Source organism: Plodia interpunctella, chromosome 22, assembly GCF_027563975.2.
Source record: "Plodia interpunctella isolate USDA-ARS_2022_Savannah chromosome 22, ilPloInte3.2, whole genome shotgun sequence".
NCBI classification, from domain to species: Eukaryota; Metazoa; Arthropoda; class Insecta; order Lepidoptera; family Pyralidae; genus Plodia; species Plodia interpunctella.
The window spans coordinates 2,189,264-2,213,182 of record NC_071315.1 but is presented as its reverse complement, the minus strand read 5'-3'; the positions used below and the strand labels follow the sequence as shown (position 1 = coordinate 2,213,182).

The 23,919-nt window shown below is 35.3% G+C and overlaps 4 protein-coding genes across 8 annotated transcripts in view; 2 read left to right on the top strand and 2 right to left on the bottom strand.

Annotated features, from left to right (window-relative positions):
- The window catches only part of LOC128679923 (uncharacterized protein), a 58,940-nt gene extending 56,108 nt beyond the window's left edge, over positions 1 to 2,832 (bottom strand). Inside the window, exon 1 of one of the 2 annotated variants that reach the window (XM_053762433.2) lies at positions 2,442 to 2,832. The gene's annotated coding sequence lies outside the window, so the exon portion shown is untranslated. The remainder of the gene's footprint in view (positions 1 to 2,441) is intronic. The other variant, XM_053762436.2, reaches the window with a different exon arrangement.
- Positions 2,833 to 5,130: 2,298 nt separating this feature from the next.
- On the top strand, positions 5,131 to 8,288 carry LOC128679927 (cytochrome c oxidase subunit 5B, mitochondrial-like). The gene is made up of 4 exons (XM_053762442.1): positions 5,131 to 5,292; positions 6,536 to 6,709; positions 7,318 to 7,361; positions 7,974 to 8,288. Exons 1-4 carry the CDS (start codon positions 5,205 to 5,207, stop codon positions 8,034 to 8,036), a joined length of 369 nt encoding a protein of 122 aa, XP_053618417.1. The 5' UTR covers positions 5,131 to 5,204; the 3' UTR covers positions 8,037 to 8,288.
- A 1,063-nt stretch (positions 8,289 to 9,351) lies between these two features.
- LOC128679925 (snRNA-activating protein complex subunit 1-like) lies at positions 9,352 to 16,705 on the top strand. The gene is made up of 8 exons (XM_053762437.2): positions 9,352 to 9,534; positions 10,108 to 10,255; positions 10,705 to 10,798; positions 11,380 to 11,623; positions 13,185 to 13,316; positions 14,382 to 14,486; positions 14,799 to 14,910; positions 15,707 to 16,705. Exons 1-8 carry the CDS (start codon positions 9,531 to 9,533, stop codon positions 16,359 to 16,361), a joined length of 1,494 nt encoding a protein of 497 aa, XP_053618412.1. The 5' UTR covers positions 9,352 to 9,530; the 3' UTR covers positions 16,362 to 16,705.
- A 2,713-nt stretch (positions 16,706 to 19,418) lies between these two features.
- LOC128679926 (uncharacterized protein) lies at positions 19,419 to 22,526 on the bottom strand. Of its 4 annotated transcripts, none has more exons than XM_053762441.2 (3): positions 22,360 to 22,526; positions 22,027 to 22,191; positions 19,419 to 21,255 (listed from the first exon to the last, which is right to left on the bottom strand). In XM_053762441.2, the coding sequence occupies exon 3, from the start codon at positions 21,235 to 21,237 to the stop codon at positions 20,116 to 20,118; it is 1,122 nt and encodes a 373-aa protein (XP_053618416.1). In that variant the 5' UTR covers positions 21,238 to 21,255; positions 22,027 to 22,191; positions 22,360 to 22,526; the 3' UTR covers positions 19,419 to 20,115. The 4 variants fall into 4 exon arrangements, with proteins under 4 accessions (XP_053618416.1, XP_064292792.1, XP_053618413.1 ...); XM_064436722.1 differs by having other exon boundaries at positions 22,374 to 22,526; XM_053762438.2 differs by lacking the exon at positions 22,027 to 22,191.
- Between the last annotated feature and the right edge of the window lie 1,393 nt (positions 22,527 to 23,919).

Sequence of the window (23,919 nt, the reverse complement as noted above, 5' to 3'; positions counted from 1 at the left end):
AATTTTTTTATACCACTCGCTCTTACTCTCTCTTACCTATTCTCTCTCTCTCTCTCGCGTGTTTCAGGTTACATTAGGGTCTGTGACGATAGTACCGTTCGATAAATAAACTGTGGCAATACTATTTGTGACCAGCAATAGTACCAATGAAGCGATAAGAGTGGCCACACACTGGTCTCACAATATATAAATAGCCATAACGACTCGAAAAGAAGAAGAAAATTAATAATGTTATTACGCCTTGAGAAAGGACACATTTTATACTATTGATACTGGAACAATCGATAGACAGCACACTTCCCCTTCTAGGGTATTCTATGGTTACCGCAACATTATGCTGAGAGAAATCTTGTATTTTGTTCTTGATATCAAATTAATCATTTTTCCACTTTCTTTTTTTAGCATGGAAGGAATACAAGGCATGCTGAAAAAACTGCAAGTCTTCTTTTGGGGTTCATGGCATCATGAAGAGTTGCTGAGAAATCTAGTGACCAAGAGCGAAGCTTGTCGCACACCATCGGCGGTGCTCCGCTTCCTGATAATCACTAAGCTATGATATGTTTTTGTATGAAAGATATAAGTCTATTACACAGAGCTTATCATGAAATTCCTAATATATTCTCTGCATGGCGAGAATCTACATCATATCAGAGCAAACAGTAATAAAGTCAAAGACTATTTGAAGAATATAAGTAAGCAAACACATACATCTATTCACAGATGTGAATAATGATATTTGATGGGCTTCACAAAAATTAAAAACAAACCAAAGACCCGCCCATTTCAGAGACAATGGTTACCATTGTTATTATCTGTGTTTTCACATACAAACACCCAAATCAGTGTCACTCAATCAATTAAATATAGGCAATTTATTTTTTCTATTTATACTCTGTACCAAAATATTTAACTTGATAATTACAATATCAGTTAAAGTCAACCTTTCAATGTTTTGTCTCAAGAGCTAAAGGAATTATGAGACTTAAAACATTTTTTCAGTATAATAGGATTTAAGGTGAATAACTCAGGGAACTGGGTGAAATGCTCCCAGGACCGATCCATCTAGTGCTTGAGCTGGCATCCCCAACCAAAAAATATTTCAAAGCAATTTCTAAAATCAAGAATCCTTTTCAAGTAAAGGTAGCAAAGATAATTTAATCTGGACAATACACAACATTTGTTTTTCTTTTTTTGTAAATCTTTTGAGCAAATTACAGGTTGAAACAAAACAAAAGCATAAAAATTACTATTACAAAATTATTTATTCTAGCAACATTGAATGACTTTCCATTTCAAATTTCATCTTATTCCATTTAATTTAAAGCTTAAATTTACATGACAATTCAATCTGAGGATATCTACTCTGTATGGCTTGTATAAAATATTTGTTGTTCAGGTTAAATATGGGTTAAATTTAAATTTCAGAGTTTAAGTATAGCTGCACCAAGAATGCACTGACAATCAACACATGCTATCTGAATTAAATACAAAAATAATACTTATTAAATTCACTAAATTTGGCTGTGAGTTTACAACTGGCCGCTTGCCTTATGTCAACGTTATTATAATTTCCTGGTTGGGGACACCAGCACCAGATGGGTGAATGGCCCTCCCATTCTGGAACTATATATGATATCAACTTTTGTTGGAAATTTATTGTTGTAAATCAACTGCAAAGAGGTATTTATTTATTTACTTTATTTTCTAACACACTAGCAGCTCATTAAGCTGAAGTGTATATGCTTTAAAATATTTTTCAATTATTTTTTAAAGATATTTGATATAATGGAAATCTTTGCTTGGAAATTTTAAAGCTTATAACTTGCAAATTATGTATGATGAAAAAACTGATTGATTTGCCTCTATATAAAGCAGATATCTGCAATCAAATGATTGGGATGATGGGGAACTCCTCATTGGTTTACTGCACAGATATGTTTTTTTTGTCATATGTAAATGCAACTTACTGATTAGGTACAATCATGATGTTGTGATGTATTCATAAAAATCTTAATTGAATTAGATCATTATACATGCTTTAAGTTGTATATTTTGGTAGCACATTTTATTGTGCATTAATTGTGACATTGCTTTATTGTCCAGATGTTATAAACTTTTGAATAAACATGGGCAAATAAAACAAGTGCACTGAAATAAGGTTTCAAAAGTATTTTTTGTTTGAATCAAAAGGAATCCTTCATAAAAATACTTGAAAATGATAGTTTGGTTTCTCTAAATAATAGGATAAGATTATAACTAATCGCTAGAAGCCAGAAAGTAGTATCTTTGTATGTATTAGCTTTGTAATAGCCACTGCAGTAAAGGACCAATAAACAAAATTTTACTATTCTGCTATAAAAAATAATTTTATAATCCACCAACACTGAAACATGATATAGACATATAATTCAAATACCTATAAAAATATCAAAAGCACTTACCAAATGATAGTATTGTTATGGTGTAGTATGTCCTTTAACAAATACACACTGATTCCTTTGTTTAAAATAATGATCACAATTTGTTTGTTCACTAGAAATATGTTCGATTTTGCACTCGTAAGATTCGTAGGACGATAAATTCATATACACTAAATTCTAGTAAGAAATCACTTGATATTTAGTCACAACTCAATCTCATCTCACTTTGGCGCATTACGAATTACGAAATGAATTAATGAAAAAATGACAAGTAGGTCTACAGAACAGATTAAAAATACTTTTTCAACGTTTAGTTATAATTAATATTGTAGCTTAAATAAATTAAGGACAGTTAGTTGCATTATTTAATTTCTTTTTCCTTTATATTAAGTACCTACCTACCTACTTTTATTTTTAATGATATTGGTCAACTTTGGAACTACCAGTACCGGAACCCTTATGATATGTATCTACTGAATGACAAAATTGCTCATCTCACTCATCGTCTCATTTCTGAACTGAAACTAGCAGAAGACAGCATCCCCTTGAAGCTGCCTTCCTTTGCCCACAAAAAAATATCGGTACTTATCCGGTTTTTAATCGGTTTTTACAAAAATATAGTAATGAATAAACAAGTGTATTAAAATACCCACTAGATGCTTAAACAGTAAATAATAATAATAGATACTTTTTAGCTATTTAATCATATTATTTTATGTGAGAATAGCTTTTTACCTATATATGTTATGTTGTAGCTTAAAATCATCAGGTTTAAGAAACAAAATATTGATTTTCTTTCCCAGAACATATAGGCAAATTAGGTTACATTACGTGTATTCATTTTGCATTGTATTACTGCTGAAAATGTTGCGATTACATCTAGTTTTTAGTTATTATTATATTTTAGTTTTATGCGCATACTGTAAAGGTTCTACTGACTCTCCAGTAACATTCGCTTTTAAGGAATATCAGTATAAAGATTCTCCGAAAAATGTAAGTACCAAGTATATTTTCATTTTTGTTGTCATAATGGTCCATACTATATTTACAGGTGCTATTGTTTTTTCCACGAAATTGATTTTAGCTTCAGTATTGTGACATCAATGAGAAGAAATGTTTTGCTGGTAACCAGTTTACTATTTCATGTAAAATAAAACAAATTAATTTATGTTATTTGTTTCAGGAAATGACGTTTCGAGAATTTGAAACTGCATGTGAACAAACCAGTGCTTGCAGTAATCAGAATGGTCTGCAGCGGCTGCGTTGCATTCGAGAATGCGTATCACCGTCCTGTTATAGAGAATTATATCAAGGAGACCCGGTAAATGATTGGTTTATAAAAAAAATACAACAGAAATTGTAACTGCTGCCATTACAGTTTTTATAATCTAAGATCTATTTTCACTACAAAAAAACATTTTTTGAACAAAAAATTAAACCATTAATTCTAGATTAACTTAAATCAGAAAGCACATAAGTAAATTTAAAATCATTTAGAAATATAAATAACTCTATAATTTCTTTCAGCTGGAAGAAGGTGAAATTGATGTGAGACTTAATTCGTTCAAAGGGTGTTTTATTCAAAGAAGTGGTCGGACTAGAAACTGATTTCATTCAGGCATCCTTTCATCTTTGCTATTATACGCGAACAAAATAAACAAAATCCGTCATAAAGTACAATTTATTTTATGCGCTGTAAGTATGAGATTTTATTACATTTATAAAATACAAAATACGTAATTTTTAAATTTAATTAACATATAAAATGTGCATTATTGTTTCAGGTCTATTTCGCAATCAGAACTAAGGATTCAACATTTTACGAATATGTCATTTATCATAAAATAGGTGCCTGGAATTTTTTATCATTAGAGTCATTACAAAGATAAATCTTAAAATATTCTTACTAAAAATGTTACGTAAGAGTTTTATTAAATATTAATGGTTGTGTTACCTACTTGTGTTGTGATATTATTTATGAGTTCTAGCTGAGATAATGTTAATAATGATAAAACGTCTTCATGCTGTTTCTTGTTGCGCTATTTACAACAGTCAAAACATCGGCATCAACAATTTAAAATATATGGGATATGTTTTTTAATACTCATTTCGTTCATTATCGTTAGGAGTATTTATGATTTTTATGTCATTCACGTGACGTAAGAATTAAGCTCGTTCCTCACGACTAACACGTAAGAGATAAAAATCATAGCTACCTACTCTTCTACTACTTCTTGAATTTATGTTCTTCCGAATTAGGGTGACCCTAATGAATAAGATGGCCTTAAGATGTAACCTTTATGTTACTAAACTTTTTCGCCGCGAACTTAGACCTCGCGAACACAATATTTTTTTACAAAATTCGGAATATTTCAAAAACTACTTAACCGATTTTGACGTCCCATGAACATAAAAGTTATATTAACAGATCCTACATTAAATTTCATCAAAATCAGACCAACGGTTCGAAAGTTATCGCGTTACAAACAAACAAACATACATACATACAAAAAATGAGTTTTTGCCCAAGTTGATTTGTAGATATGATATAACAGTGTAAGAAATGAAATAATAATCAAAACCGTGTGCATAGGCTTGTTTAATCGTCAATACCCGTGGTCAACACATTTATGTTAAACGGTACATCAGGAAAATACTGGCAATCCTAAAAGAAAAATACCGATTCATGTAAAAAACGGTAAAATCCGGTTTCCGTCTCTAGTTCACAAATGATTTTGATTGCACTTGCTATCGTGAGAAACGGTCTAGTGTAAAAATAAAATAATGGCTTCCTTGTGTAGACAAATTCTTCGCGCAAATGCATTTAGGGGTGTGCTGGTAAATGCCGCCCGACGTGGTTATGCCGACAAAAGTAAGTTTTTGTTCATTTATCATGCCGCAATAAAAGGGATTCGACTGTCAAAATCTTAGTTACGTAATGTCAAAAAATGTATTCTGATTGGAAATAATCAACCCTAAAATAAAGCAAATGAACCAATTCATTTCATAAAATGTATGAAATTCATCATCTATTCATATGCGCCACAAAAAATATTGGTGACCTTTTAAGCCGATAAATGTTTATAAATTTCCCATCACATTGATCACGTTTTATTGATATTTTTGTCCTGTTCCTGATCCATGTACCTATAGACTTCGCAGTTACTCCCTGTTACATTTTGTATAAATTAGCAAATGTTATTTGATATTTCCATATATTATCCCAATCTAAAATCAATAAATTTATGACTTAGGAGGTTATCAATATATTTTTTATCTTCATTAATTTTGTGCGTAGGATAGTTGCAGTCATAAATTATACCGATATTTCGTACTAGTTTTTGCCCTCGGCTTGGCAAGTGTGAATATCCCATGGGAACAATTTTCCAGGATGAAAGGTAGCCTATGTTCTTCACCATACATCAACTACTAACTCAACCAATCTTCTTGAAATTTTATATACTTGTAGTATAGAATAGAATGGTTGAGTTGATAAAAAGTGAAGAGGTAACTTAACTTACTTTCATATTCATAATAATAATTAGGATTAAGATCTGGGTGAAATGGCCCCTGATTGGGAGGCATGATCACCCGTCTTTTAGGTACTTACGCTGGCGACTAGGAATTGGATTAGGGATTACAACTTAATTTTTTGCTGCACTAAAAGTTTCCTTATGTATGTACTTATGTACATACATTATACAACTCTTAAGTTATCATGTTTTTCAGTTTTCAATGCATTCTATTGTTAGTTTTTTATTTCTATTTCAGTTTCAAAATTGTACATGTTTGTTTTTAAGAGATTAATAAACACTTACCTATTGCTAACAAAAAGAACAAAGATTTGACATGGAACATTCAGTGTTGAATAGTGTTTCATCACACCAATTGAAACAATCTAGTACTTAAATTTGATGAATATTTTCTTTACCTGTCTTATACCTATATTGTCAATGTTCCATGCAAGCAGAATACTTTAAATATGAAAGTATGTTTATTTGTCTTTCATTTGAAAATGAAGCATTGAGTTGCACAGAGTAGATTTTAGTGTGGAGTTAATTGGAGACCAGGAAAATTGCTTACTTTTTGTTACAACCATAAATATGATATTCCAGTGATGCCTGATCCCCTGGAGCATGCCACCGGTCTCGAAAGGAAGGAATTGCTGGCCCTCCAGTCCGGTGAGGACGACCCCTTCAACATGAAGGTGCTGAAGAAAAATGACGGCACCAAGGACAAGCCCACCCTAGTGCCCTCCTGTTTTGATGCTAGGATTGTAGGATGTATATGTAAGTCTCTCTCTCATTTCTGCATGTGCCTGGTTCTGTTCGAGGATGTGACATCGCAAAGGACGTCCACATGTTGTGTGCGAATAAACATTTGATGTTTGAAAAACAAATATTAACAAGTGAACAGTACTTTCACTACCTGCATATATTCACGACTATCTGGTATACACAACTTCTGTTTGTGCCAACCCAGATCTGTGTTCCTAATGACACACACACCTAAATGCACAATTCATTTCAGAATGAAGGTATTGACAACTAAAATATGCCAAACATGTGACATCCTTACATATTATAAAAAGAAATGCCTGTCTCGTCTGTCTGCATGAACACAAACTCATAATTTAACTTAAGAGATTGTGTTGTAACCATATATGTGTATATGTGACCTTCAAGTTTCTCAAATCTTGGCTCTGTCCCCGTAAAGGATAAAGATGTGATACTGTATCTGTACCGCTTTATAAGATCGTAGGTTTTACTTGAAAGACTGACAAATATCACCATAGAGTTTAAAAATGATTTGTGAGACAACCGTTTAAAATATATGTAGAACACAAGCAACTAATGTTGGTGTCATTATATTAAATATTTATTATGTATTGTTTCAGGTGATGAACACTCCACGTCGATCACTTGGCTGTGGCTGCACAAGGTATACATGATCATACATATGCAATAATAATCCTTATCTCACTTGTATGTGTTTGTTACTGGATGAATAAATAAATAAATATATTAGGACAAATCACACAGATTGAGCTAGCCCCAAAGTAAGTTCGAGACTTGTGTTATGGGATACTAACTCAACGATACTATATTTTATAACAAATACCAATCAGTAAAAGATCATTTTCCATCATTACCCGACCGGGGATCGAACCCGGGCCATCTCGGTTCAGTGGCAAGAACCTTACCACTGCGCCACCGAAGTCGTCGAATGAATTTTGATGGAATATAGCATATGGGTGGGTTTTAACTGAAGTGTTCTTTTCTAGGAATAGGCACTGAAACCTTGAAGTTTTGAAGATTCGGCTATTATTTTACAACCGGTCACATGCCTGATGTCCACCCTCTTTGAGAATGCTATTGTTGCCAATCTGCCGTGAAAGCGTCCCTTAATCGTTTCCTACAACATGCACTGGATATAGAGTACTCTCTAAGAAACTATAGCAAGAGCATTTTTCCAAAGCGGGTCTTCACGCCCATGTAATAAATAAAATTGATGTTGCCGTAATACAAAAAAAAAAAATTGTTCTCATTCCAGGATCAACCCCGCCGCTGCGAGTGCGGACACTGGTACAAATTGATTGAGAAACCACTTATCTAAATCAATTTCTATTTTAGTTATAAAAGTAGTGTTACAACTGCAACAACACATCTTGCGCTGCGCACAGCCTTCCGTCAACTATTTGGTTCCTGGTGTTGCCATACACGAAAAGGGATGCGCTCTAGTTTTCAATTACCAAAATCGATAAAATCAATAATTAAATATTTGTAAGCATAACCAGTGTTTTATTGATGTTACGATGTTTGTGATGTATGGGAATAGTATTAGTTAATAAATAAGTATGCTGTTGAATATGTCTTCCTTATTGATAATTTTAATTTAGATAAAGTTTCCAGTCCTAGTTCAGTTTTGTTGTATCGCTACCATATTATTAGAAATGGTTGATCAATAAATACACAAGATGCAATCGTACCCTAGCTATAGAGTTTCTATCTAAAAATTATTTTGCCGAATAAAGTACTTTTCTTTTTTATTCTCTATAGAGAGGTTTCTTACTTCCCTCGAGGACTGTTTTTCGCAGTTAGGCCTCTTGTCTGGGCACTTTCTGCGTGCGGAGTCTGAGCCACTGATCATTCCAGCCAGCCCAGCTCCTTCAGGAAACGGAGCACCGCCGATGGTGCACGGCAGGCTTCGCTCATGGTCCCTGGATTTCCCAGGAAATCTTGTTGATGCAACGCCACGACACTCCAGGGGAAGGTGGCTTGCAGTATCCTCAGCCTCCATGCATGCTCTGCTCAGTGGGCTGTCTGTGAGACCTAGGGTGAAAAGGTGTTTGTTTAGTGCACAATGACCAGTAATGATACCAACCATGATACGATACGAGATACCTTCTTGGTAGTGAGATCAGACGTCTTGAGTAACGACTGTCCCAGTCAGGTAGTGTTTCCTGGCTTGTCGACATGTCTCCAGGGTCTGCCTTAATTGAGTTTGGTCTTCACTTATGCGTGAGCGGATCCAGGAACGAACCTGCGCGAAAGGGATCGGAGCCATCGGCAGAGGGCCCACAGGGGGGCAGCTAGACCCCCTTCTCGCAAGCTCGTCTGCTGCATCGATGCCCCTCGAATTGCTGTGACTTTAATCCATTGGAGGGTCTATAGAGAGGTTACTACATGGTTTCGTTCTCGGATGGAAGCTGGGTTTGTATTGAAAGAACAAAAAGGTAAAACACTAGTAAAGGTACTTTCTATGTACGGGCGTACGGGTATGTTTCAGGGTAGTAATAGTGGAAATATCTTTCTCTAAACTAAACGCAAGAATTACCGGTGAGAAAGAACGCGGTACAAGCCTTTCCATTTGATTATGGTGCTCTTTGGTTTTTTTTTTATATTGTGACAGTAGTGACAACTTCACTTGACCTTGACATTCGGGAAAATAATACAAGAAAATTCCTTGTTGTTCTAGTTTAGCTAAACACTATTTTTTTATTTTAGCACATAATTATGAATGTGATAAAATTACTTTTACCAAAAGACGAAGATAATATGTTTATTTACTTTTAATATTACACAGACACATAACTTTACATACAGAAAAATGCGTAAGAATTTTCAAAGTATTTTATTAAGCCGCTTCGTTGTTTTTACTTCTAATATGTTTCTTGAAAACTTTTCGGTTTCAGAGTGTTTTATGTTACTACTGAAGTACGGAGCAGTTAAAAATTAAACCGCCAAATCGGGGCGGCTTAAAAATACCTACTTAATACTGTATATTTAAGAATTTGCCACATTGATTTACCGAATATTTACTTTATTATATTGACACCAATAAATGCAAGCATGTTGTTAAGTTTGATCGAACATTACCTTATAGTCATTTCGATCGATGTTAAGTGCCAGTGTGTAGCTGAAGTAGTGTAGCGAGCTGTTAAGTTCAGGTCTATTGCAATTGCACCTGTTAAGATAAGAAATAAAGCTTCTAACTTGCGTTCATGACCAGTGAGGGGAAGGAGCTTGCAAAAATAGAGCGGATTTCTATACTATAACACTTGCAGTAGATACTCAACACACTAAGCAGCACTTGTCCAAATTATGTATCTACTAATGACTCACACTTAACACTATTTAAGATGGAAAAACAATCTTAATAAAGTAAACTGCAAAAATTTTTTTAGGGGGAGAATTCATCCACCAGATTTACATAGCGGACGGATTTGACCTTGACTGTGACATGCTCATACAGCGCTGCATCCGGACTGACAGACTCAACTTCGAAACATTCAGTGAGATCTGGAAGGATATGAAATTTGATTCTCTCTACATGTAAGTCCTTTGATGAAAAATTGGTTCTTACGATTTTATTATTTTTTTTATTAATTGCAGGTTAGATAAATAAATAATAAACAAATTCTTTATTTCATTAACTTTTTTTTTTTCTAAATTTTTGACAGGGCTTGAGTGCTTCATTAACTTAAATGCTAAAGTTTTACAAATAAACATAAATATATCATATATCATCAGAGATAATAAATCAGTAAACCCCACATAGCATAAGCTATTTAAATACTCCACTGCTGGGGCACAGGCCTTATATATGGATGAAGAGTATGGGCCATGACCCATCACACTATTATTAGCTGGTTTCAACAAATGCAAATACAACTGGGATTAACAGTTTAACATGCTTTCTGAAGCATGTAGGAGCTCCGTCCATTGTGAGAGTGACTTAACCGCCATTATCGTAGCTAGTAATAAATAAATATATGTTTCAGAGGTAGATCGTCAGCAGTGGAAATAGCGGAGTTGTCTGAGGAGCTAATCCATACTGCCAAGCAATACATGTTGGCAAATGTTAGCAACTATGAGGTAGGTGTGACTTTGTTATATGTTTAACTAGCTGCCCCGGGGCTTCGCTCCCGTGGGAATTTTGGGATAAAAAGTATGTGTTATTCCAGGTTATATTCTACCCGTGTACTAAATTTCTTAACAATTGGTCCAGTACATTTTATGTGAAAGAGTAACAAACATACATATACACGCGTCCTCACGAACTTTCGCTTTTATCATAGGTCAGTGGGATAGTACTGAGAAGAATATTAAAAAATCTGATGTGATAGGAACCACTATGTAAATAAGTTTCTATTGGAATTTCTTCCCAGCAGTGGTCTTTCCGAAATAGTAGTAGTTTGTAGCTTTCGCAAATACTAGCTTTTTCGCTCGCGTTTACTTCGTGCGGCCGCTCATAACTTATTATCAATATCTCGGGTTCTAAGCAACATAACGCGATGACATCCCAGATTTTAAGTTAGATCTTCCGCTATACAACTTTAAAAACCGCATCAAATTCCATCCAGTAGTTTATGCGTGTATATATAATTATTTTTCTTTAATATCTAGACAATAAAGGCATGTGGCAATGACATTTTTGTTTTCTATTTTTTTACTAGGAAACAGTGGCTGGAGTTTTCCTTGTCTACGGTCTTCTCAGTCTACAGCCGTACAGCAACTTCGCTGTGTTGCGTCTTGTGCCTAGCGACGTGCCTATTATAAAGCGTATAGAGATGATAGCCAGACGGGACAAGCGACGGGACGTACTATTCATACTAGGGTCGATACTGATAAAGCACGCAGCGTTCCACGCTGAACAACGCGAGAGGGGCATCGAGCCGGTCTATTGCAAGTACTGGAATGGTATGGTTTAGTATATTCTACTTCATATATTTTATATAATACCTGCGCCCCGAGGCTTCGCTCCCTTGGGAATTTCGGGATAAAAAGTACCCTATGTGTTATTCCAGGTTATATTGTACCCGTGTGCCAAATTTCATAACAGTAGATCGGTCCAGTAGATTTTACGTGAAAGAGTAACAAACATACATATATCCTCACAAACTTTCGCGTTTATAATATTGGTAGGATTTTTGTCTTTTAAACAAAATATAAAATAAAAATTATTTAAGTGCTACACTATTGTCGGTGAAGTGTACGCCAAACTTATCCTTTGTTTTTAAGGTCTCTTAAAGCTTTAGTATCTCGTTTTTCATATTTTGTGACAGCCCTGACTGCATTGTCGACGCTGGCGGTTTTTTTAAAATTCATTTATATGGTTCATTTTCAATTTTTTAAAAATTCATTTAGTTACTTCAATGTTTCTTAAATACACTCGTTAAGAGTGTACCGAGCGCACACGACACCATCATATTATTAACAATTTCTTTTAAACACAGGCAGATTTTTAAAATTCAAAAATCTGCCTCGGACTAAGAATGCTTTCTAGATAACGGACTGCATTAAAAAGTATTGTAGTTTTATATTGGACACAGTTGCCACAATCTACTGAACGGAAAATGGTGGCCACTAAAGTCAGTTTAGTAAATTGTGACCACATATTGTACAATAGAAAACTATATTAATTTTAATTAAGTCCTTTATACAGCATAGCACAACTTGTCCAGGCTAGATTTTTAAAATTTGCTTTTATTTAAAAGAAATTTATAAAAATATTATGTTGACGCTAGTGTACGCTCGGTACACCCTTAAACTAAGTACCTATTACATTAATAATTGTACATCCTTCTAAGATGAACATCACACGCACTAATTTAAAACAATAACTAAACTGTTGAACAACTGTTTGAATCTTTTTCTCACTAGAAACAATTGACAGCTGACATAAACAACGTTTGTCCAAAAGTTTTGATATAATTCCATACATTAGAGTGTTATTCTTGTCCTGTCCTCACATTCGTATCTCAATGTTTGCGCCTTCGCATTAGTCGCCGTCCCACCTCACCCGACCGCCTCGCCCGCCATCCACATTGAGTGTTTAGTATTGGTACGGATAATTAAACAAATATTTAATTTTGTACGAAATATCAATATAGTCCAAGAACCGGTGGTGGTGTAAGGGTTAAGACGCCCGTCTGTGGATTGAAAGGTCCCAGGTTCGAATCCTACTCGTGCCACATGAGTTTGTATACCAATCTGACTCATGTATAGTAGTTTTCATCGACTACCACTTGCTTCCGGTGAAGGAAAACATCGTGAGGAAACTTGCACACTGGTTGATTCTTATTAACTTGTGTGTGAAATGGAGAAGGTAATGACAAACCACTCCATTATTAATGTCAAGAAAGTTGTTGTGTGTGTTTCATTCCACGTAATGACCACGACCCTCAGCCACGAGGAATACGACTATGAGGAAGATATAGTCCACGGTTGCAAAAATAACTGTGTATACCCTTACCCACAGGGTATATAGGTATAGACAAGCTAGGGTTCCGCCCCCGGGGCTCGTTCCACCGCCAGACTGAGGAGCTGGACGTGATCCGCGAGCTGTCGGGCCTCACCGACCGCTACGAGAGTGCCAAGAAAGCTGTCACAGGTACCGTTCATCACTTGTACTAGATTATATTTAGCAACTAGCAGCGCCCCGGGGCTTCGCTCCCGTGGGAATTTCGGGATAAAAAGTACCCTATGTGTTTTATTCTCCAGGTTATTTTTTTGTTACCCGTGTACCAAATTTCACAACGATCAGTCCAGTAAATAATGCGTGAAGAGATAAAAAACAAACTTTTCGCATTTATAATATGTGGTCGTTATGGCACTCGACTCTTACGCCATTTTTTTGTATTCGAACAACGGCAATGAAGACCTTAGTCGCAGCCGCCATAAGGTTTTGATTTGGACGGCCACATGTTAGTTGGGACTAGCTCTTGCCCGCGGCATCGGCCGCGTGATTTTTCCTGGATGAAAGGTACCCTAATGTCCTTCTTCGTACTTAAAACTAAACTATACTCTTCACGCTCTATATACTCAATCGATCTTCTTGAAATTTTGCATACATATAGTTTGAAGAACGGAGAAGGACATAGGGTACCTTTCATCCCAGAAAAATAACTCCTGCCGTGTCAAATCACGCGGCCGAAGCCGCGGGCTGAAGCTAGTATATAATAAGGAATAACAGAGTGTATATAACTATACTTCTTTTTTTTTATTAATTTATAACACTTTGTATGCCAGCTACGTAGGTACACACTATCACCGAACACGTACAGATACCGATGCGAGTGCACGAACACTGTTTAGTTTGTACGAGTGCTTTTTTTATTATTTACCGTAAAGAAAGACCAGCGATGTATACCGAAGCCGCCAAATAAGCTGGCGTTAAAAAGTTTAAAAAAAGAAATAAAAATTACCAAATCCCTAGTAGTATATAAGCAATGGATTCGAGTTGTCCGAAAAAATAAATCTTTTTATTTAAAATATATTTTATTTGCAAAAACACGTGTAAATTGATACGTGAAATCTTTTTTTATAGCCTATATTTTGTGTTGCACTGCTGGGCAAAGGCCTCCCCTTCTATCTTCCAAAGGTCTCTCTTAAACACTTAAACTCAACATGCCTTACCATAGAATGGTTATAAACACGTAGATGCCAATATTACCAGGGGGCAGGCTGGACCCGAGCCTGTCGTTCATCAACACGAGGCTGCCGAGCGAGCTGGACTGCTCGCTCAAAAAGCTCATCAGCGGCGTGACGGGAAATGAGGAGGGTAAGTCGATATGTACTAAAAGTTAGACCTCGCGAGGGTGAATTTCACGACCGTTTGAACGCGGCGTGTAGCGTTTCATTAGTGTCGCCAATTTTTTATTTAATAAAGAATATATATATTTTTTAAATTAAACATTAAAAAAAATAGCATTGTACCATTGATTTACTTATTTATAAAATAGGATAATCAAATTGATTACTGTGTATGGTACACAATTTAATAAACACTAATTTGACAGCCCGCGGCGGCGTTCAAAACTCTCGTGAAATTGACCCGCGAACACAATGGTGAATTTATTATTTCCCTTGACAGAGGACGATATAAACGAAGCCGACGTGCACTACTCATCCGTGCAACAGATAAAGGACAAAGCAATGAGGAAGGCGGTGGGGGGTATGAAGCATCTTACATCGGCCGTTGACAGGTCACCTTATCTTATCCCTTTTTTTTTTTTGTGTGTGTCATGGCTCCATCGTTCGCCAAAACGATGATTTTGCCAACGTCAATTCCTTTGTTTACGAGTTTTGCTAACACTAGTGTCAGATATTAAACAGTCGACCTCGGTGGCGCAGTGGTGAAGTTCTTGCCTCTGAACCGAGAGGTCCCGGGTTCGATCCCCGGTCGGGTCACGATGTAAAATGATATTTTTCTGATTGGCCCGGGTCTTGGATGTTTATCACTATGAGTATTTGTTATAAAAATAGTATCGTTGAGTTAGTAACCCATAACACAAATCTCGAACTTACTATGGGACTAGCTCAATCTGTGTTATTTGTCCTAATATATTTATTATTTATTTACTAACAGGCATGTCAGTTGCCTTTAGGCGACTTAAAGTCTGACAATCAGCGGTTGGAAAAAGGAGCACACGATGGAGGACCAAATTAATATATTAGCACTGTACCGTCTTTTCTCGTGTATTTCTTTCTAACATACAAATGTTTAGATACAATCTACCTGTTTGCACGTAGATATTAATGGATACCGAAAGTGTTGTGTACAATCGTCATTAGAACTTCAGAATTTACAAGATGTGCAGATTTATGTAAATCAGTAAATAAATAGGTATTTCAAATTCGCATTTCACTTTCTTGTATGAAAGACAAGCCTCTTCTTCATAAAAAAATATTTTTTGTTTTTATGAATAAGAGGCATCATTTATCTATTGTTATATACCTAACCTAGTAGTTACAAATATTCACAACGTTATTTATTTTCAGAACAACAAAAGCGTCAGAAATGAAGACAGTCTCCGAGATCAAATCGAAGCCGGGCAAAGTGAAGACGAACAGTCCAACAAAGGCGACATCATCGCCCAGAAAATCGCCAAGAAATCAGGCGGGAAACACTAGCGCAAAGGCCACAGAAGCCACTACAAAGCCAATGAAAAGGAAATTAAGAAAAATCAAACGGAAATCTAAGAAATCCAAAATCGAAAGTGATTCGTCATCCGACAGTGATGTAGATATCAACGACATTACACAAGACGACGATGATGATATTAGCGACGAGGAATTACATATAGATATGTTCGATAAACCCAATGATGTTGCAGAGACACGAGCTGATACAGAAATAGATAAGTTACCATCCCGTATAACGACTGAAGTTGATGGCAAAGTTTACGATATCGAAATTATCGATCAACACGATAAAAACAATGATCAATCTGTTGTTGTTGGTGGGAGTGGTGTTAAAATGACAGTTTTCAAAAAGCCTAAGGCGAAAGGTAGGATGAGGAAGCCAACAATGTCGTTGACAAGACTGGGCTTAATGCCAGGGGATGAAAATAATAAACACACAGATATAGGGGATGATGATAAAGTTGATAAAAGGGTGACACGGTCCTGTTCACAGTCACGGGATCCGGAATGATTTATTTCAGAGTTTAGTTTTCAATCGGTAATAATATTACTCGTCATTTTTAGCAATTATAAATATTTATTAAAACAGTAGGTATTTGCAAATTTTTTAGCTAATCTTGTGATTCTGAAAGATACAAACTACTAGCATTTTGCATAAAAACAGTGCCAAAATATAATAATCTAAGTATTTGTAACGTAGGTAGGTACTGTAACTTTCTCTCATTCGTCTATTAGTCGCTTCGCATGACATTTAAGGGTGGTTCTACTCTAAGGCGGGAACTACACACAATAAAACGTATTTGTACTTCATTATTGTAAGACGTAAGACTATCAATAAACATTTAAGCATATAAAGAGTTTTAATTGAAACACATCATTTTTTACATATATTTAATTACGTACATAATTTTAGTATTTACAATTAAAATATAATTCACGTATAGAACACTCAATTTGAACTTTTACTATTTAGGCCTCAGTTGCGATTAATACAGTGCCCGTAGCGCGACTGCCATTCTATATAGACCGTTGAACATTTAAAAGTGAGACGCAGCGAACCAATCACGTCACGGTGTGGTTGTCGTCGCGTCACCATACCATAATGTGATTGGTTCGTTGCGTCGACGGTTGATATTTAATAGCAAAGACGCACTATGGCCAAATTCCAATTTTTTTTTTTCAGTCGAGCATAATGACATACAGAAACAGCGTTCCCCTGTATTAGACCAATATACATAATGACGCAGAGTCGAAGCATAACGATTTTCACTTATGGCTCATATTTTTTTACAAACTCGTCTGTACTAATAATTTATATATAAAATAAATTTTTACTTATTTCGAACCGCACGCAAACGATATCCATACTAATCTTATAATTGCGAAAGTCTGTCTGTTTCGCTTTCACTGTTAAACCGCTGGACCGATTTTAATGAAATTTCGTATGCATGTAGGTAATTTTTTTCCAAAAATCAACCCGGAAATTACTATAACACGGGGTGAAATTTTGCATGAAATCGTGTATATCCGCTTTCGCAGATAAATTCACGCGGGCGAAGCCGCGGTCAAAAGCTGGTAGTAAATAAGTGAAAAACGTAACGCGTCGCTTCGACTGAACCGTTGCAAGATGTAATAAAATTTTGAGTGATGGAGAAGTTTCTCCCACAGCAAATAAAAATTAGTTTACTGTATTTCAGATATAGAAATTGTTTAAAAATTACATATTAAAAAAAATAAATGCGTTCTCTGGAATGACTCTAGGCAGGGATGTTAACAATAATATATTATTCCATAGAAAAAAATGTTTGCTTCCGATACAGTACACCTGGGCCTACCATGATGCACAAAAGCACGTTGCACGCAATGGCGTCCACACGTTGCTCTTTTATTTACACGACGAGTACACCATATGGGGAAAAGAGACAGGATGTGGACGTTAACAACGTGCTACGTGTTTATATGTTTCGTGGCAGGCCTTCTATTATACTAAGTGTTATTATCAAAGATCGGATATTCTAGTGCATATTTACCTAAACTTCGACGCAGTAACAGAGTGGTACTACCACCTCTAAAATATAAAATATTTTTTTTTACCATGATTTAAAAATCATGAATTATTATTGGATTTAACTGACATGTTATAGGTGCAAATTATTGATTTGAAGAATATTGTTAAAAGTATAAAATTTTTATCTGACTGAATTTTAATACGGAACTCCAAAAATGAAATAATATTCTTCAATGATTTGCACCTAATTATATATCATTTCAATAAAATCCAATAATAATTCATGATTTTTAAATCATGGTAAAAAACATATTTTATATTTTAGAGGTGGTAGTACCACTCTGTTACTACTGAGTCGAAGTTTAGGTAAAATAGCTAGAATAACCGACCTTTGTTTATTATAACAAAATCATATACCATAGTTCGATTGAGCTATATTTTACAATATCAGTTTGTTCAACTTTCACCTAAGTTCTAGAACTAAATTATCACATTAATCAACAATCACTTACACATATTGCGTTTACTATACTTTATTATAAAGATAGCTCAAACTGAATGAAGTAGAATTCGTTTTATCAGACCTCACTAGATGGCGCTGTTTAAAACAAATTGTCAAAAATAAAAAAAGCGTTTTGTTGTTTTTTTTTTATATAAGAATTTCGCGTTTTGAAAACACAACTAATGGGAAAACACGACCTTTTTTATTTTATGTAGCGACTACGGCGACTGGAATGTCGTGGAAACATCAACTACACAAAATAAAAGGTTTTTGTAAAAAAACTAACATAATTGTATCGGCAGTAAGGGATGCAGGTATACAAAAGAAAGAGAAGCAAGAAAGCACACAGTTTCTTTGTTCAATCAATACATCCCTTTCTGTTGGTGTCAGATCCATATTTTTATATGTAGTTGTGTTTTCATCTTGTTATGTTTGACAATTTGTTTAAGAATACCCGATGTATTTGAAATCTTATGGCAGTGTCATTATACAGTTATACATATTATTTACTTGAAAAACTACAGCAATCACAGGACTAGTTAGAAGAACAAAAACGCTTGTTCTAAAAGTTTTGATAATTCCATACATTTTAATTTTCCATTTCAATGTTAATAACTCAATGTGCATCGTATTAGGGAGTTGGGGGTGCACGGACAGTCACTCGAATAAAGGCACAAAACAACGTACGTTAGGACAAGACAATAAAAACTTACTCTTGACACTGATCGAATTTCGACCGCCACTAACGCAGGGCGATCGTGGGGGGCTGAGGTGCGGGGAGGGGGGGAGGGGTCTCTCCCAACGCGAGATATGTATGACGCGTTGTGAGCTAAATCAAGGGCAGTCACTTTTAGCCAATCAATACAGTTACAGTATCACACACACTAAACTGCTTCACTGCTACTCTGGTTCTAAGGATACCTACTACGGGTTTGAGCCCCGGTCAGGGCAAGATGTAAAATTATTTTTTTCAGATTGACGCTAATCTATATATGTATATGTTATAAATTATAGTATCGTTGAGTTAGTATCCCATAACACAAGTTTCGATGTATGTATTGTATATTTATCACATCTTGTGACAACCCTGACTGCACTGTCGACGCTGGCGGCTGATCTGACTTTAGCAAGGTCATCAAACTGAATGAGTCTCATCAATTGACAACTAAATCGTAGAACAAACTTTGTTATTTATGATTTCAATATTCTAGTCCTGTAAGTATGCTGGCTTAACGTAACCTGATATAGAAGTTTATCTTAAATCTTATTTAAAAAATCCATAAGAACACCCTATAATATTATATTTTCAACCTTATTGCTCAGTAATAGAAGCTATTGCTATATTCTACATATATCTTTATAATCATTTTTATCCGTAACTTTTTATTTTACATTGCTTAATTTTGACTTTATCCTGATGAATCTTCTCAGCAGATGAAAATGATTGAATTCTTGTGTGAGTTTTGTACACGACCGACCTACAGAAAGAGATGCAAGTATTCAAAGAAATATAGGCCTTCTCTAATACGTGTGTCCCTCTCTGTTGACCCAAAGTCTATTAATAGTATTACACTGTCAAAGTTGTATAGTTAGTCTTGTGTCAAGTTAAATTGTATCTCAATGGATATTCACCTGTAATCCTTAAATGTAATAACTGCTACTTGGAAACTATTAAGACAACATTTTCAATGATCTACACCCAGATGTAGAAACGACCAATTTACATAAATTCGTATTTCAAACGATATTTTTTAACTAATTCACTTCAACTATCGCTAATTCGTCATCTTCTCCCGAAGTGTTAGTTTTGGCATCAATGGCGAGATTCATTTCTGAAGAATTACTCGACTCGTGAGATCGTGGGCTCGTGCTAGACCTTACATACAACACATTGGAGTCCAATTTCGCATGATCATTTGTAAAAGGGATTCCATACGCGCTCCCATCAGATATTCTATTCAATTTGTGTATCTGTTCCCTTAGTTCACAAACTTGACCGTACAACTTTTTATTCTCTCTCAATATAGCTATGTTTTCAGTTTCCAGCAGCTCTCTTTTACTCCACTGTACAGTATTTTCTGATTTCAGCCTCTCTATCTCCATTTTTAACTCCGCTATCTTCTCTTCCAACACTTGCTTAGCTGCTATCTCGTCTTGCAGCTCATTCTGTAGTCTCTCTACCTCGCTGTGACTAGACTCTGTTGACCCCAAAGTGCGGTCACCGTGTTGTTCTGTCTTAAGACTATGGAGCTCCATGGACAATGTTTCAATTTTAGCCAATAAGAACGCTTTCTGATCTTTCTCTGTTTGTAGACTCTTGCATGTCTCGTCCAATCTCAGCCTCAGTTCAGACAGTTTATTGGCAAGAACATTATCAACATTGGAAAATTTGTGTGAATCAAGAGACGCTCTTTGTCTAGCTGTCGGTTCATTCGGTGATATATAACCTGTCTTTCTTCTCAATTCAATACCATCTTCTGCGGTTAATTCGCCAGCGACTATCCTGCTCTCGCCTATGCTTAGAAGTTTTTCGTTGTCTCTCTTCACTTCAGTCAATTGTTGGTCTATGTCATTTTTCTCAGATTTCAAGGTAGCTAGTTCTTTGGTGAGTATGTCTACCTTGTTTTTTAATTGTTTCGCTTCTTCCCGAGCTTTGTTTCGTTCAGTACGTACTTTGCTCCATTTTTCTCGCCAATTGGCAGTGCAGTCTGACCACCATCGCATGGTCTTCTCCATTTGTGTCGCTCTTGCTCTGGCCTCATCGAGCTCCCGTTGGTAGAGGGCCTCTTTGGCCTCCCAGTCTGTGTTTGTGTACCGCATCGCGCCCTCATGGTCTCTGCTGCGTCTGTGACTGCCACCATGCGAGCTTTGTGCCATTTTTCATTTGGGTTCAACCTGAAAAGAATACATTTTTGTTTCAGGCAATTGTTATGCTTATTTTTGACATTCCTTGAGAAAAGATACTAAAGGTAAGGTGGAAGTTGCTTAAAACATTTTACTTTTATTATATAACTAGCTGTTACATGTAAATTTTCCATCGAAACAGTTATTTTTTTTGATGAAAGGTATATATCCTATGTCATTCTCCACATATGTATCTATGCAAAGTTTCAAGAAGATTAGTTGAGTAGATAGGAGTGTGAAGAAGTAACAAACAAACAAATAAACTTAATTTCACATCTAAATTTCTGACAAGGCTTGAGTGCACTTTGTGTTACTATGTCAGCCTCATGGCGAATTCCACATTTATATTTAAAAAAAAAGGATTTAGAAAACCTATCCAAAAGCAGAATGGACATATTCCAAACGTCAATATCGACCACTAGGACTTTTAGAACATACTGAGTGTGGGTACAGCATCATCTATAATGATGGGAGCCTTCTCTTACCAAAGCCTATTGTGACAGGCTACAATTAATTATTTATTTATATTCTTCAATTACTAAATAAGAGACAGACTTAAAGCCAAGCTTAATTATTGCTCTCTCTTTTAATTGATATGAAAATGAAACAATGATATGCAACAAGATGTTTGAAATCTTGTATGTAGGTGTGGACATAGCATTGGTACTTATATTGCTGGTTCCTATAGATGTTTTCTTTGCTTGTTTTGCACACCTTACCAGAAAGTATAAGTGACTTCATACACATCTGATCTCGAGTTACCTAGATATATTTGAAGGACGAGATGCGTGCCAATGTTCTGACAACTTTTTGGTTGTCGACGACGGTGCGAAGTGGAAGCAAAAAGGTAAGCAACGCGTACTCTAGGCTCGACGCTCAATGACTGAAGAAGAAACCGGTTCAACGCTCAGATGAGAGAGTAGGTACCTACGTATAGATATTTTATTATTGTAAATATGAGTATTATTAGTTAGCTACACGATTTTGGAAGCTTACACCTTTTCTTTCCACCTTGAGTACAATACCTACTTAATTGTTTTACAAATCCAACAAACCCACCACAAAACTTAATACAGAATAGTGGAAAAATCATACCCTTTAAGCCATACCATATATCCCGAAATTAGAAGATCATAATAAGTTTACTCTAATATAAATGAGAGTTTCAATTATGTTGGTATTTCATAAAAACTTGCCGCAACCCAAAATATTCATTGAAATCAAATGACAGACATGACATAACGAACGAAACCTAAGAACATTATGAACGAAACGAAACGAACGAATGAATGACCATGACATTTCACAACCTAAAATCTATGTTTTTCTCGTTTTAGTGTTGCTATTGTCAGTTTATAACTTGTTAATTAAACTCAATCTCAAATATCTTTATTGCTAAAAAAAGAAGTTAGTTACTTTCTCGATTTGTTGATTAAACGATGGTAACGGTCACATACGCCTAAAAAAACCAAGTACCGAGTATCTATTTTTATCAATTTGTATTGTTTATAATAAATCGTACTGAATGTTGACATCGAAATCGAGTTGAATTTATGACCTTGGACGCATATGACCGAGTTACAATGTGATTGTAAATAAATGAAAAATTATTATCGGCCGACAGGCGGAGCAAATCTGTAGCTTTGTGGCTTGTCAAATGGTTTGCCAGTATCTTGCTTGTCTAATGCGGCTAGGTAAAATTGCTTTATCTGATTACTGTTTGGTTCTTTAGTCGATCAGCTAAACGAGACAACGAGTCGCGAGCCGAGCCGTCGACTATTTGCTCTCGGCATCGTCAGTCTTTTCTCTTATATGGATTACTCATAAATGATACCCACGGATGATTTCCTCAAGGATTTAATATCGGCGCTAAATTCCGCGGAACACGTTTTGATAATTGTTGAAACACTATTGATTTTCAAAATGGTGTGGCTTTTGAAAAGTTACATTTTCCATTATTCTTTTTAATCAACAGTGTTTTACCGGTTGGAAGAGATCCGACCTTGGTCCCTATGCATACGCTATTGTATTATTTTGTACTGATACCGTTTTTTATGGGCAATAAAGACATTTTGTATTATATTGTATTATTATTATATTTAAAAAATAAAGTTTTGGAAAAAACCATCCAACACAGACAGGAAATGATACGTTCCTCGTGTTTCTTGGCTCCGCCAATAAAAAACAAGAGGATTATCATAACTTCCAATCAGAAAACGTATCTAGTGGAGCGTGAAGTTAAGGCTATGTGACTTTGTATGAACGTCTATAATAAATTTATAAAGTCATATTAAATATCTTCTCATAATGATAAGTATGCAATTATTTATTTTTCTTATTATTTTAATGATACGTACCTATTTTCGCTATTACATAATAATTTTCAAGTTGTATTTAGATTTTAAGTTTGTTAGATTATTCGATACTTCTGTCAAAAGTTCATCATGTGTGTCTGTTACTAAAATTTAGTGTTACCATATTAATTTGGTATTTCACATTGCGCTGTTTTTGAATGAGTATGGTATCGTAAATTAATGTCTTTTATAATTAGAGATCATGATAATAGTTAGTATAATACATAGAGGAAACACATTTTCTGTCCATCTTGTCCAAATTCGTACACCATGGGAGACATAAACAAGGGGCATATACACA